The sequence below is a fragment of the Dreissena polymorpha genome, chromosome 2 (assembly GCF_020536995.1).
Source record: "Dreissena polymorpha isolate Duluth1 chromosome 2, UMN_Dpol_1.0, whole genome shotgun sequence".
Lineage (NCBI taxonomy): Eukaryota > Metazoa > Mollusca > Bivalvia > Myida > Dreissenidae > Dreissena > Dreissena polymorpha.
The window spans coordinates 154,133,706-154,150,555 of record NC_068356.1 but is presented as its reverse complement, the minus strand read 5'-3'; the positions used below and the strand labels follow the sequence as shown (position 1 = coordinate 154,150,555).

General features: G+C 31.9%; 1 protein-coding gene across 2 annotated transcripts; it reads left to right on the top strand.

Moving 5' to 3' along the window:
• Positions 1 to 58: 58 nt before the first annotated feature.
• Positions 59 to 16,195, top strand: LOC127870495 (uncharacterized). Of its 2 annotated transcripts, none has more exons than XM_052413087.1 (10): positions 59 to 246; positions 3,858 to 3,915; positions 4,023 to 4,358; positions 4,904 to 5,278; positions 11,621 to 11,704; positions 11,893 to 11,921; positions 12,656 to 12,700; positions 14,012 to 14,059; positions 14,432 to 14,478; positions 15,017 to 16,195. In XM_052413087.1, exons 2-10 carry the CDS (start codon positions 3,861 to 3,863, stop codon positions 15,021 to 15,023), a joined length of 1,026 nt encoding a protein of 341 aa, XP_052269047.1. In that variant the 5' UTR covers positions 59 to 246; positions 3,858 to 3,860; the 3' UTR covers positions 15,024 to 16,195. The 2 variants fall into 2 exon arrangements, with proteins under 2 accessions (XP_052269047.1, XP_052269046.1); XM_052413086.1 differs by having other exon boundaries at positions 59 to 260.
• The last annotated feature ends 655 nt before the right edge of the window (positions 16,196 to 16,850 follow it).

Here is a 16,850-nt window from a genome sequence, read left to right as displayed (position 1 = left end):
GGATTGCTATTGAATATTTTACATCATTACATCATTATGCGTGTCATGTAACGTTTTAAAGCTTCAAGTGAAAATGTTCTATCAAATGGATTTCTTCAAATAAGTTACTTGTCTATAGCATGCATTTTATCAAAAATGCTCACAACTGCGCTTTAAATTTGAAGCAAGTAACCTGTATGAAGAACCTTATATTTTAAACATTATCAGTTTGGCGTACGACAGGAACACATCTCGAGGACAATTACTGTAAGCTTTAGCAAGTATGTTCTTTTTTATTCGATAATTTCTATTAATATAACATGTTAATATATACATATGTCACTTTTAATTGTATGGTTATAATATTTTAATTATACATACTTTTTTATGTTCAAAATATTTCATTAAAACTATAACGACAACGAATTTTTCTTGTGATTACTATAGCTGTTTCCTGCGTGTTTATTAGACTCACCCAGAGTATTTCTTTTGATACGTGGGCAGTCATAAAGACACTCAAGTGTTGGTTTTTGAGCAGGGTTTAAAACATAATATATTTGTATTGCAAAAGCTTTTTGTGGCGTCAATTAGCATAGTTATATAGACGTGACATCTATCTTTATCCACACAGTTGTCCATACACAAATAATTTTCCCAATACATTTTATGATGTTTGTAGTGATTTTCTTGTTGATTTGGTGTTGTATTTTTCTGTTTAATACTTTAACCATGGTCAATAAAACTAATATATGCACAAAATATCAACACAGTCCGATAATGTCTGTTTCGTTTGCATGCATTTAAAAGCTGACTACATGTACCTAAACGAATGACAAAATGTAATACACTTTTAAATGTCACTGTATGTATATTTAAAATCAAGTATTTTGATTGCCTTAATTGTCTGTTTAAATCACCATTTAATTAAGCAAACTAAGATGATATAAACCTTTTATCAGCAAGTAGCAACTCGACAATATTAATGGTGACCACATAAAAGCCGACAACTGTATTTGTGCTATCGTGTTTGCAGTACAGATCGCGAATCAGGTTTATATTTACTTGTAAATCAAATTAAAACGGAAAGAAACTCGAAATCTAGATTTAAGAACACCTTCTGAAAGTAAACAAACTTTATTTCAAATTCCGTCGTTTTTTGTGTGTATTTTATGTATTGATTTCAGTAAGCGAGATCAAGCCAGAGCGTATGTTTTATTTGGAACATCGATATCATGAGCACTAACTATCAAAATAATGTGTGTAGACAAATAAAGCTCTATCAGGGTGCAGGATCACGTTACTGTGGGTACGATAAGTGTTGCCTTTTTCAAATAACTTTTTAAAACAAATTTTCATAAAAATTTCAACTAGTGCACAAAAGACAGATTTTTTATGCTGCTTATGGCAATGTGAAATACATCAAAATTACTTTTTTTTATCAAGCATGTGTTCTTTATAAAAAATTTGATATGTACTACATTCATGTATACGGCTATGGTTCAAGCAACGTGAATTTTTTTCAACAATTACAGATGTATTCAATGATTCATTCTTATACCGTAAGTGTAGGCACAAACTGCAAGTAAAACTATCTTTTATGCACTAAAGAATTTTGCAAAAAAAATCAATAGGTTGAGATATTTGCAAAAATAAAGCACTTACAGGTGTGTTTACCTTCTGTCCAGCCCGTGTGTAAACCCCGTTGATTCTGCACCCTGTTTATTTTTAACATACCCACAAAAGGCCGAGGTCCTGAACTTGATGTCATAGCTTCAAACAATTAATGAAAACGAAGATCACTGTATGTGTATTGATGGCATGAACGTACATCGGACACGTAGGTTTATGCATTTTTAAAACGACAATCCAACAAGCATGTGCTTATTGATTTTTATTTCCCGTTGACATGTATACCCTCGGACATTCCAAAACGTCCATTTTAGTTTACTGATACTAATGTTATAATTACAATCGTGAGTAAGCTGAATCATAGGATATCATTTTTTCCAGATGTTTTGTGTTCTACATTGAATGCTGAAGGGATATTTTGACAAGGAAAAATTATTATTTAGATTGGAAAACGTTGAATCGGGTAGACAATCGAACGAATGTCTAAATTAATTGAATGTCTTATAAGCAGTACACATACAACAAAATAGCATCATGTCCGCCATGTTGACATTAATGTTTATTCAATTCACCTACGTTAAATATCATGATCAGGAATGTAAGATAAATCTGAAATAGCCATTACGCTTATATAAAATCCTTTAAAAAAGTATGTACCCTTTTAGGCTAAGAAAAGTGCATTATTTTAAGTACAATTACACTCAAACAAATAAAACTACATATAGTATGATTAGGATATTATGCTGTATTACATCATTCGCAGACAGAGAAACGTTAAGGCAACACTGTAAAGCTTAATTTATAGGTAGGTACAAATAATATTTGAAAAAAAATCAATAAAATAAGCTACTAATTAAAGAGAAATCTAGTGGTATACATATACAGCCGAGATATGCTACCGCCCATTTATAATAACGAATTGCTAATTCATGACTGCATCTTCGAGATATTTATTACAATGATCGGGAATTTGCACTGAATTATGTAATGTACTTACATGTTTAAACCTAGAGAAGATTTGGCGATATATCTTTTTAGTTTGTTTAATAGTGCCTCAGAAAATTGTCATTGATTCTCAAAATATGGGACAACTCAGTGAATGAATAACATGCTAATGAAATTTTAATGAACGTTGATTGTTTTGTCAATTGTAATTTAACTTATAATTGTTAAATGTAAATTTACTATTGTTTGATTCCTGATTATTTGCTACGTTTGTGGCTCATTCGGCTACAATCCCATTTATCATTAACAATATAATATCGGTAATACATTTAATCAAACCATATAAAATAAGTGTTTATATCTAGAGTAACTATAATTAACACGGAAATTAATGGATTGTATGTTGTATGGCTTATTATGGCTTAATCATTGTATGTTTAAAAACATAAGTAATTCATCTTGTATTTGAAAATGTAAAAGACACCAAAACCTATATACAACTTTAACTACTAAATAATTTATATTTCACTTAAAATTATGTCTTTACAAAAGATCCCAGTTTTATAAAGAAACGTTGGTGCCATTAGGAGATCCATAATGATATATGATATGTATCGTTCACATTTAAAGGGACCGTCAACAACGAATGACGAAAAAAGAAAAGTTCTAAAATACCGAATTTTTTACAATTATTAGTTTATATTGATTAGAATATCACGACTGGTATATTACATTACTTCAAACCAGTTCATATTTTCAGTATTTGGTAATAAAATTTCGCGATGTGAAAGCGAAAGTACATCGCAAAAATAAATTACATAACGACATACACACTAACGCAAGTAGATTGATCATTTTATATATAAAATATATACAATTCACTACGCATGCACAATTTGCATTCCTGGGTTTACCACGTGACGATGATGCTCAATCTACTTGCGTTATTTATAGTTAACTAGTAGTTACCTGGTACACATACCCAGTAAAATTTTATTTCCGAATATATGAAAATATGATAACTTAACAACTTTTTTTCAAGCAATGTTATATACCAGTCGTGATATTTAAATCAATATAAACTAATAATTGTAAAAAAAACACGGTATTTTAGAACTTTTCTTTTTTTCGTAATTCGTGGTTGACGGTCCCATTAAGTTAAATATTTTATTATAATTTATACTTAATTTATATGAATAATACACTTTTTAAATAATAATTAATTTAAAATATTACTTAAAACAGGAAATAAACGCTTATGTTTGTAGCCTGTTACAACATTGTTTGCACGAACTATATTTCAGGAAATGGTGCTCTTTTTGTTACGGTTGTACGCGTGTGCAGTTGTCACCGGTTTATATGGTAGGTGTGTTCCTATTAGACAAATTGTCATTTGTTAAGATATGTTTGATACCTGCATTGCACATATGGTATAATTCTACTTAAGCCGCACATGTCTTTCCTTTCAGCAACATCAACAGAAAGCACAATAACTTTTCTACCATTAAAAGGGTACATTGATTTACTTGAATGCACATCATCTTCAGACGGCATTGCGTTCGATTTTACCAAAGCCTCCAACAACGAAACGGTAATCTTAGCAGAATGTATACGCGATGCAAAATCCTGCACGTTAAGAAGCGAGGATAATTATGTCGTATCTAAAATTGACAACGGTGCGTTACTTGAAATTTTGAATCTTAGTGATGAAACGTATGGCAACTACACATGTTTCCAAATCAGTCAACGAGAAAACGCAAAGGGCATTTATGTAGGATACACAGATGAAACACAATCAAATGCAGGTAATATATATTATCAACAGCTCTGTCATTATCTGATCTAAATATAAATATGTATCATCTGTCTCGGAAAACATTGGCAATTTACCCGGCATAGTTGTAATGCAACACATGCGTTAAGGTTATGTCCATATCCCCAAGCAAATTTACTGGCCCAGTCACTTGAGCACAAATCTATTGTTTTGTTTTCATTTAAGTCTGGAGTTAGTTAAGGAAACAACGAAATAAGTATAAACACTACAATAGCTCAATGCCATGTATAATTTATTATTAGCACAAATAACAGAAACTCGTCACATTAAAAGCAGCTGCTAATCAAATATTCATTGCAAAAGAGCATACTTTAATAAAGAGTAATCATTCTAAATATTGTCTGTCTGGCTCTATGTTAGACGAAAACTAAGTAGGTTACGATGTAATGTGTTCTAAATATGAAAATGGATTTAATTATCATTTGTATAGTACTGTGTATCTGTTTTTGGAAAACCTAGAATTACTCTTAACCCGTGTTATGGTGTTTGTGTATAAATGCGCGTGTTTGTTTTCAGTAAAATTCACAAAAATACTTGGACGCAATGATGTACTTGAATGTGAATTAAACAATTCAATTTCGTTTAAATTCAAAAATGCTTCGAGTGGGAAAGAGGATGTCATAGCGGAGTGTGTTCATCATAACTTGGAGCCATGCTATGTATCTCGCAACAACAACTTTAAAGCTAGAAAAACCATAACTGGTGGCATACTCGTCATAAAACAACTCACAAAAGAGTTCGAAGGTATATTCACTTGTTTCGAAACAAATAATAAGCGAAACAAAGCGCAAATAAGGTTCAGAATGAGTGAAGAAATTGAACCAACACAACCAACATCAACACTTGCAAAAGTCGTATCGACTAAAACCTCAGATGATGCATTAAATACAGGTAATCACACTTTACATAGTATTATTCAATTTTCACTTTTCTAATGTGTACGTATTTATATAAATGATAATAAGGGCTTTGTAAATATAAGTATATTTGTCAAATTGGAGTGCGCATATTTTGATAGGTAACAAACATTCAACATTTACTTTGCCATGAGTGTAGCACACGAATTCATTTGTTACATGTCGTAATGTTACTGGAAGTAATATGTTATTATTTTATTATAAATTGGATTTTAAATGATACGCTATATACTGAATGTTTGTCTATGTTTATATGCCCCGTTTAAAGAATATCGATATCAACAGAGCGTCTTACATATTGGTCTGTATGTGGAAAATATTATGCAAATATGTAGAGTGATTATGTTTGTGATTAAATATATCCGGACAAGCACTTTATGTGTAAGTATAATGATGTTGTAGTGTGTTTAATAAGGAATGGGCATACTAATTATGTTACCCATGCCCGCGCGTGTGTTTGTTGGGAAATTATGGAAATTGTAAATATTTCGGCACACATGTGCTTATTGTTCGATGAAAATTCATATGCAAAGTGCAGTTTTCTCGCTTCGAATTCATGGTTACAGAGGACTTATTAATTATGTGCATTATCATATTATCGAAATCAATGACATAAAAACTTTGATGTTTTGCCTATAACTCGTATCCGCATGATGGCATTCTCAAATAATATGCAAACAATAGCATCATATGAAGTAAAGGTGACTTTTGCAACTACTATTTTGAATCAAGGTCCAGGTCAAAACATGTTCCTTACTTAAAACTAATGAAGGTGCACTTTTGTATTTAGTAAATAACTGTGTGTATATGCCGCTATTTCCAAAGCAACATAAATCAAAATTGTTTAACAGATTACCCAGCTTTTTTGTACTATGTGTGCATGTTGTTTCGTATTGTGCCGCACTGTTTTGGCGATTGGTCACTTGCCTTAAATAAAGGACCACGACATTGTTAATAATAAGAATGCAATACAGCTGCAGCAGCTTGAGTTTTACTTCTTTGTATTGTACCATATACAGGTGAACAAAGCTGCACGTACTTAAGTCACATGTTGGTAGATTGATATGTATACGAGTATAGGGCGTAGGTGTTGCGTGAATTTAGAAAGCAGTTTGAAGGGCCGTATTCTCTACATTGATAACACATAGACGTAGAATTACGATCTCGTGCCGTTATTAAAAATGAAATTACATAGGCGAAGGTATTGGATACGTTTATGTGGTGCTCTCAGCATTTTGATCTGAGTGTGAACATGAGCTTATATCAGAAAGAAATGTGATTGTTCGATTTAAATAGGCTCATCCGGGTACATGTATCGACATTATCAACTACTATGGGAGCTCATGGTGTTGAAAAAAGACTGTTTACTATTAATATGAAAGTCCTCCCCAAAATATGTACAGATAATTGTTACGCTTTCGGATTAAGAAGGCGATACGGGAATACGAAAGTGAAAAGAAAGCTATTACGATGTGAGTCCAGATTAGTTTGTATTATAATTTGGTACGTAAACCAATGTATTATTGTTATATTCCACAATTATTATTTACGTGATGATCTTATAACGAACATCCACAGCCTTGACTTGCATGTAAAAAACGCTTTTTCGGCTTTACATTTTTTGGGAATATTAATGGAACACGTATTACGCGTAAACAAGAATGTAGCCAGTCCTTGCCAGACATGTATTTATATCATTGTCGTTGTGTAACCTTGAACGCGTAATTATTTTCTATGCATACAAACGATAATTCGGCTCCCTATGAAATGTATTATGTTTGTGAACAGTATCGGTAAAACAATGGAATTTGACAAATACTGAGTGGTTGTATTGTTAAGTTGTTAACTTCCGCAAATATTGAAGTAAAGTCAAGTGTACTCAATCAAATTAGCTGGAGAAATATTCTTTGTTTTATACTAAAGGTCTTTCTCCCGGATAAAGTGTCTGGTAATTGATATGTTCTCATGTAAGATGTTAGGAAATTAAGAGGTGCATGTACATAGAGCTGGTAGCTAGGCTCGGTAGTTTAATGGTTCTATTACCCAATACAGGAATTCAATGATAAAGACTTTAAGAAATTTAAATCGTCCAATTGATGTGTTCTACAATGGCTTCATTTGTGTGTGACCGAGCATCACAAAAATGCACATATTATAGCGTAATGTTATTGATGTTTTCTAAACAAATTAACATAAGCATTTAACGTGTTTTACTTCTAGTTTGCGCCTTAGTTTTCTGTGTTGTTAATGTTCAGTCTAAATTGTACGGATGAACACGAAAGATTAATGTAACATGAATCAGTGATGATTTATTTCATTTCATTTGATGATTGTGTGTTTGTGTTTGTGAATCAAATGGTGTAACGTTGAAATGTTGACACCATCATATGTCATTCGTGTATATGTGACAGTACAATAGCATTAATAAATACAGTGTGTATATTGAAATAGCAATGTGCATGGATTAAGTGGTACTGTTGTTTTCTTTAATTTATTTTAATGCCTAAGATATTAATACTACTTTTATTAATTAGTTATAGACATATTTTTTGAAACGGCAAACTACTGTGTTAAAGGTATGACACTTTTACTGGGTAAAATTATTTTTAAAAACGGACAAATGTATCACAATACGGCATGTTGACCTGAGATCGGCTTAACGAACCGTAGAATGATCGCGTTTATATAACGTATCCTCACGGGCCCTAAAATCGTCACGCTAAGAATTAGGTCAAGTAATATCTTGTATAAATAAAGACAATTTGTACAAAAGTACACTTACTTGGGTGAAAATCCCTTCTTAGCAGGTATATCTCAAGTTTATTTCTTCGAAATCCATGCACACATGTCCTTAATCTGTCTCCAAACACAATTATATGAATCAAAATGTCCGCCATTTGCAGAGTCCAAACATCGTCACATGACTTGAACGGGCCAATCAAATTTCAAAGTAGCTTACCACTTGTAGTTCAGGCCACACATTTAAATGTTAAGTATTTATTGGTTGAAAATAAAAAATAATAATTTTAAACCTTACATTAAAACCACGTAACAAAAAACCCAAATATATGGGTTAATGATTTATTCTTCTATACAGTTGTATAGAATGCCATATTCTTGGGCAGCCAGATAGATCGATCGTTTTTTACTTTTTACCTCAACCTCTGCTTTTAGTACGTTTTCTGGCAAATAATTCTTGCATGGAATCTCATTGAAGGGCACTATAATTATTAAAAATAAAAAAGGAATTCAAATAAGATTCTAAGATGAAATGAATGACGCTGTCTTAGCGCTTAAATTGGATTTGAATTAACTGTGTCGCTGTTAAAGGCAATGCGCACAATACAAATATCCCGTGTGGGGCCCCAAATAAGTCATTAGCTTTTGCATCAACTTGATCATGTTACTTATAAAAACCAGTCGACAAAAATGTGGGTCAAAAAGTGTAACCATTGGATTTTCAAGCATACTATAGCTTGAATTATGTACCAAAAAAGGTATTTACTGAGTGTTTAATGGACTTAAATACATGTATTACCTATTTTGTACGCTCTTTTTCGTTTTTGCATTTGTGTTTCACCGTATTTCAACAAACCGTAGTGTGTAACGTCGCTGCACAAAATCACGTGATAAAATAGCGAGATTAAAAAGAAGGACGATTTTCGGACACTGACCATGTTCGGGTCTTAGAGGGTAGGTGTTGCAAACATTTGGCTAGATGTATTATCAGAGCGTCCGGGATATCCTCCTCTACATTGATAGCAGATAGACGTGGAAATAACATGCAAATCACTGAACACTTTTGAGTTCTTATTTTTTTTAATGTAAAAAGACGGATGTGTTGAATACCACAACAACGTGTTGCGTTAAACACTATATCAATTGAATAAATAATAAGGTCACAGTGAACAATTAACAATTGTGCATATTAATTACTTTAAAAATAGGCCTTTGTTGTTTCAGGCACATAAGATTTTGAGAATGATGGCTTTTAAAATAAATTGACAGAAATTGATACACTTTGTAAACGACAGGTCCAACTGTAATTTTATGACATGAATTGATCAGGTTTGAGATTTTGTAAAACGAAATATATAAATCATGTTAAAATAAACATGCATAATTAAATGAACGACATGTTCATGTCTAGCAATATAACACGTATGTGTATGATCTCATATCAATTAATTCGACACATTCAAATGATCATTATATCAAGACAAGGAGTCGCGTGGTTAATCATGTTGCCGCTCTCTTATATCACGATACAATTAAATATGTGCAAATTCTGTCTATGGTTATTGTGATAGTTAAATAGCCGTTAATAGAGTTAATAGACTGTTTTTGTCGTGCGAAATTCGACTCAAAAATAAATTACATGTCTTGTATTCGTTTACATTGTCGTTCGGGTAAACGGTACAAGCGGTGAACTTCAAGTGTTCACATTGTGTTAGGCCGCGGGACCGTTCGCTGTGTTCTTGGTCGCGGTATCCTCTTTCCTTTTATCTATAAATGATCATAATAGCGCGCTATGTAAGTAACACACGCGAATGTTTCGGACCAATCTAAAGTCTTTACACTGACAATTAATGTTTCATTTTGGGAAAACTTAGCCGAGATAAGCCACCCAAAATCCCCCAGTAGACAGAATGTTTGATAGAAATGCCATACTATGTTATTTTCCTGCTGCACACAAAATTGCGCATACATGCTAACTAAGCGCAATTGCTTCTTACATTTCTTTGATCGACATCTCGATTTATGACGAAATCAGGCGACCGTACTGATTTCGAGCAATGATCGTTAACGTCTTACCCGATGATCGTTTGTCCGTCCCGTCCTTCAGTGCTTCCTTCCGTCCTTCAGTCTTTACATCTTATAGACATCATCCCACGATTCGTCTCCGCGCAAAATCTTGGACATCCATGATTCAAATGTGATGATACCTGATATTCAGCATCCCTATCTGGTGGCATAAGCATCGTTGTAAATATACGCTCAAGCCCAATTATATTTTTTGAAATTAGTTTTCGTTCAGTATTTATATGTAAGTTTCTAAATGTGTTTTTTTCTTCTCGCGGGGGATTATAAGAGCAATTGATCCGTATTATATGAAACTGTGTATTCAATATCTTTATTTGTTAAACATATGCATAATGTCAGGTCGTTTGCCTTTGAATAATATATTTAGTTTCCGCATGAGAGCTCGTACACCAATGGTCCGAAATAGGTTAAACTGTCTATGCAGCATCGATATTTGGTTGACTTTCACTTCTTGTCATGTCGTTTTCACTGCAATTTTTCTTCATTGAGTTATAGCTTTTTGAGTAATATTATGAAAATTCCCCTTTAAATAGTTTCTAATCGAAACATTTCGGTAACCAACGATCGGAATTTAAGATAACTTTGAACACAAGGTTCTTATTGGACGGTCAGGTCGCTATGTTCCAGTGTGTTTTAAGGAGGTTTTTCCTCTTGAATTATAATATTTCGAAAACTGATTATGAGCATGGAATGTCATTATATATGAATCATCCCTAGACGGTTTACATATGCGCATTGTCGAGTAGGTACAAGGTTATGATTTTTGTTGTCCTTTTATTGATAATACGATTCTAACACGTTTAATGTGCTTTATTCTTATAATGTCGACGTTTGCATATGTCAGGACATTCACATTAAGTTATTTTAACGACATTGACAATCAAAAAATATTATGTGTCCCCCTGAAATCTCAAACACTAATGATCCACAATATTGAAAACGAGTATGCAGAATAGGTTCGACATGTGCCTCATCACAACATTCCTTTCCAATGTTAGGTCAATCGCATTGTTCAGGTCTTTGTTTTTTCAAAGGCTTATCGGCTAAAATGTTTTGTTCCAATACTTTCAATTAATCCATAGTGTCTTAACGCGCATCCTTGGGGAGCATATTTCAGGTTCTTTATACTATTTAATAAGTAATGTTTTCAAATAAATAAGTTTACGCAATAGGTATGTACTTGTCTAGTCATTTAAACGTCACATTTCGAGTTTCATGTATTGTAAGAGTGACGGAAGTTAATCTTTCAATTGCCTTCTCCGGTATGCTGTGGTCTTTGAATCATTTTGAAGCGTTCTATGTTGTTATTGGATCTAGATATAAACCTCGGGGCGATGTTTTTCCGCGATAAACGAAATCAGATGGCAGCGAAGCCGTTTAATAATCTATAGTTAAAGTGCGTAGCAATTTACTAAATTAAAATTATAGTTTGTAGGACCGAGCATCGATTGTTTGTAAAAAAGAAAAGTTATATTTGTTTTTTTCATTTCAGGTGTCATCATCGCTTTGGCAGTTATTGGAGTATATGCTGTAGTCATTACCGTACTGCTAATACATTACAAACACCCGCAAATTGGTACAACCGCGCAATCTTACGTTATTAGCCTGAGTATATTTCGTAAATTCTCGATAAATGTTGTAAACATTTTCTTTTACAGTTTACCTCTTTTACAAGTCAACAGTTTGCTAAATTTAAACTAGTTTCCTGTACATCTGTGAATATCCGTATTTGTTTTTGGTGTTAAAAAAAACATTTCGTTTTAGGTTGGGGACCTTATTGCAGAACAAAAAAGGTTGGTTGAGATAATAAAGAATACAATATATTTTCTTTTAGACATAGCTTTATGATTATTAGTCTCATATCTAGCCCTATGTAATGAACAACAGTATGTAAAAGTAACATGGTATGTTTCACATGAAGTCGAAGTTTCACATCATTAATACATCGCTTTTATTTTAACATTAGCAAACGAATAGCATGCTGGACTATTGAATCGGCTTGTATAAAGTATATTAGATAAAAGCAATATACTTGTTTTGCGTCCGTTGTACCTATACAAATCAGAAGAGGGACAGATAATGTTAAGTAAAACAGGAAGATTCTAAATTTATGATTTTCAGCAGACCAAAATAGCATAACTGCAAACACGTCTCACATTTTCATTATAAACTAATTACTAGAAGGTCAGAGCGAGGCATTTTAAAACCTTTAATATGTTTACGTTATCATTCATATTCAGGTATATGTGTGATTTAAAAAAAAAAACACAAATGAAGTCTTAAATTAGAACAATCATGGCACATAATTTTGCTTAAATGGCCCAATGGTTCATGCACATGTTGTTTTTAGTTTTATAAGTTATTTCCTCCAATGGAACGTAACTTGGGCTACTAGGGACAAAGTACCCTGACATAATACGCAATAATTTAACATATCTTACTATGTTTCAAAAGTTTAAATCGTTATAACAATTAGACCGACAACCAGAATGAAATGCATCTGTTGATTCTTGTTTAATTTTTGTAGAACGAGGCTGGCAATGCCAGTGTTTCGATGGACACAACGCAGCAGGTAAAAAAGATGTGATAGTACACGCTTTATTTGACAGTATTACTAAATGTATTTTTTTATATATATCTGCATGTAATACGCATGTTTATAATTTGACTAAATCACGTTTTCAATCAGTAAAACAATATTAACAACTTTTATTATAGCCTGATTTATTATGTAGATTTATGGAAAGAAATGCCATGCGTTTTAAATATGTTTACAATTAAATGTATCATAACTAAACGAGGAGAAGAATAAATAGCGAAACACGGAAAGTATAATTATATAAGTTCCAACAGACAAAAAGACGTTTCAATTGTGTTAGTCTTTACTTTATTTAAATGTAAGGGGCCTTTGAGCGGGCACATTTTATTTCATATTTACATTAGTGTGCATTTTCGTTAATATGTGTTGTAAAGAAGATGAAAAGAAGGCCATGTCTTATAATACATAACGTAAGTTAACGCTCGTTTTTACAACGCAAATCACTTGGACAATAAGAGCATATATCCTCTGAAATATATAACGTGCCAAGAAAAGAAAATTGCTTGTACATAACATACGTTAAAGTAAGATGTATTTTTTTGTAAAAATAAGCATTGTGATAAAAAGATCTGTTTCAACTAATTCTCAAACATTGGTATCAGTTTTATATATTCAAGGTATATTATAGCATTTCTTCGCAAATACATTCATTGATGTCTTATGATAAACATGTCAAGCTAGAGATTAATGTTGAAATGCACAAATGTTTCTTGAGCAAGATTTCGAATGTATTAGATGTTCTGTGTATCATCGTAACAATGACTATTAAGGATAATGTTAGCATCCTTCAAATCTTGTCATGTTTTGCTTTGATTATTTAAGTGTAATAATCTAATTCAATCGAAACATAGTATGTCAGTGTAATACTTTGTTTGTAATTTACATATTTTTTAACCCAAATCATAATCCGTCACAAATGATAATATTATGACTATTACTTTTCATTTAAATCAATAACAACATTTACATTACAAACAATTTCACGACTTCAAGGGGCTAATTTAAAAATGAATAAAACCAAATTTGAATAATTGTAACATTTTCAATATGATTTAATTAATAGACTGTAACTTAAATGGATGTCGAAAGCTTAGAAGGAATATCATTCTCCAATCAGCTGATCACGCATATGGATTATTTTATAGTTTAATATTTGATGCACGAAGACAATACAAGCGATTCGTATGTGTTTAAATAATAGGTTATATACCATGTCTGTTGAAATCAATTTTCTGCAATCAAAAATGCATGCAGTCGTTTTATAGAGTCATGTCTCATTTGCAGCGTCAGAAAGAAGACGACAATGAAACTAGCTGTATGGCAAAGAAAAGGGTAACTCTAAGATCTCTAAATATACTGTTCAAAATAAAGCATTTAGAGAAATCGGTTACTGGACTAAATAACGTAACATGTAACAAATGTTTAGATAATTTGGTTTTAAAGCATTATTATTTTATAGCTATGTTAGATATTATATGAAAATGAAGCACCAGTGATACACCAGAACAGTAAAAAAAACTTCAGCGTAAGTTGTAAAAAAGAATTCTTAACTGTCTGACAATGATGCAAAACACGGATTTCATGTACAAAACTGAAACTGAGATGTGCTTCTCAATATTGTTCAGAAGATGTGTACGTAACGCACAAAAAGCATATATTTATTAAATGATATATGTGCATACATTGCCATTTTCTAATCCACAGGATCCACATGAAGAATTACAAATAAAGCTTTTGGACAAAGGTTTGCCGTAAGTATGCTTATCAGTGCCTGTATGGGTTACTTCAATATTTCGTTGTTGTTGCATTAGTATAGCGCTCGATAGCTTACTCATAAACTTAGCGAGAGTTCCTAACTTTTAATTGATTATGGGCAATATGTTCCAGGTATATTGTGTAGCATTGGATATACCCTTAATCTAATATTAACAATCACATGTTACTGATATAGTATAATAATTTGTACAAATAATAAAAATATGGCCTATGTAGTTAAAACCACAACGTGTAACAAACATACATTTTTTTTTAATGTACCATACACATGTCTTTATGCTGCATCAATGAATAAAATAGCATTAAAAGAGTATTTAAATAAGGTTGTACGTGATATTACTGGTATTATAAGCACTATGAACCTGTAAAAAGCATGGCGTGTTTTGATATGACATAATAAAAAGTGTGTGTTTGTACAATCATGTGTTGTAATGTAAACCTATTGATTATGTTTGATTATGTTTGTTCTGTGTTATGTTGGCAAATGACGAATTTCCATTTTCCAATTCACAGGATTTAAATGAAGAAGGAGGAATACTGCTTTTAGCGAAGTATACCAGTTTCGAATGTATGGGTTACTTCAATATTTCGTTGTAATGACATAAGCTTGATAGCTTACTCATAAAATTGTCAAGTGTTCGTATCTTTCAATTGATTAAGCTTCAAAGGTTCCAGGTATGTGGTGTAGCATCGGAGATCCCCTTTATCGCTTATGACAATCATAGATAACTGATTTAGTATAGTTATTTTTGCAAATAATAAATATGTATTAAAAATATGGCCGATTGTATTAAGACCACAATTTGTAACAAACATACATTTTTAACGCACCATACTCACTTCTTTATGTTTCATTAAACAAAATGTCTACCTAAGCATTAATGAAGCAGAAAAATAGGGTATGACGTGCTATTACTGTTTGGTATAATGAGCATTATGAACCTGTAAAAGGCAAGACGGGATAAAATAAGACATAGTAAAAAGTGTGTGTTTCTCACAGCAAGGTGTAATGTAAACCAAGTAATTATGTTTTTCGTTCATTGTCTTGTTTGTATACATGTGGTATATGTGTGTTTTCTCTTATAGGAACAGTAATTGTTACTTAAAACCTGTTTTGCTCATAAACATGCGTATTTTGTGTTAGACAAGTGTTAAAGTTGAAATGTTCGACTTTATTGTTTATCTTTACGACGATACTTTCAATAGACCGTGTCCAATAACTGTCGAACATAATACCTTTTATTTTGTTTTAAGTTTGTCAGCTTAACAGTCATCATTTGCAATAACAGAGATTATAGTATGAATGTCTAAAATCGCATTTGTTATCCTCGCATTTGTCCTTATCAGAGATAACGAAACAACTACATTAAATCAGTTTAATGCGAGTGTACCATTACGATTCTTTACGTGTATTTATATTGTTGAAAATATAATACAATGACTTCACTTTAAATCAATACGATTAAAGGTATATTACACTTGGAAAAGTCTGTGAACATTGAGACCAAAAAAGTTCATATAATTACATTTTTTTTCGGCTATTAAAATACGGAATTCTCATAAAATTGCAGACATAGAAATATATCATTTGGATTTCACAATTCTCAGTTTGAAGTATGTCAGTTCAAGTAAACATTTATTACATCAAACATAATATTGTATTGATTGGAATGAAAGGGGCAACACAAATTAACTTACAACTTAATAATTCTGTACATTTTAAAAAGGGAATGTCCATGAATCCCAATTTAAAAGGGTGTTTTACAGGGGTTTTCTACTTAAAAAATCTTTTTTTGTGATAATTTCGACATGCTAATTTATTGAAAATAAAAAAAATGTTACGCCAGCTTAACAAAATTCATAACATTTTTAGTCAAAAGTGAATCGCTTGCATTCCGAATGATTTCTTAATTACATATCAAAACTGTAAATGTTATGCCAGCGTAACAAAATTCCAAACAATCTTAAATGTGAATCGCTTGCATTTTGAATGATTCCTTATTTACAGACCAAAACTTAAAATGTTATGCCAGCGTAACAAAATTCTAAACATTTCAACTCCAAAGTGAATCATTTGCATTTCGAATAATTTCTTATTTACAGACCAAAACTCAAAATGTTATGCCAGCGAAACAAAATTCCAAACATTTCAATTCCAAAGTGAATCACTTGCATTTCATATCATTTCTAATTAACAGACCCAAACTTAAAATGTTATGCCAGCGTAACAAAATTCCAAAAATTTCAACTCCAAAGTGAATCGCTTGCATTTTGAATGATTTCTTATTTACAGACTAAAACTTAAAATATTATGCTAGCGTAACAAAGTTCAAACATTTTAACTCCA

Bases quoted from the DNA above. Each gene is read 5' to 3' on its own strand.
- LOC127870495 (XM_052413087.1), top strand. From the start codon at position 3,861: ATGGTGCTCTTTTTGTTACGGTTGTACGCGTGTGCAGTTGTCACCGGT. The intron at 4,359-4,903 runs GTAATATATATT...GTTTGTTTTCAG, and splicing joins TGAAACACAATCAAATGCAG to TAAAATTCACAAAAATACTT. The intron at 14,060-14,431 runs GTAACTCTAAGA...TCTAATCCACAG, and splicing joins GCTGTATGGCAAAGAAAAGG to GATCCACATGAAGAATTACA.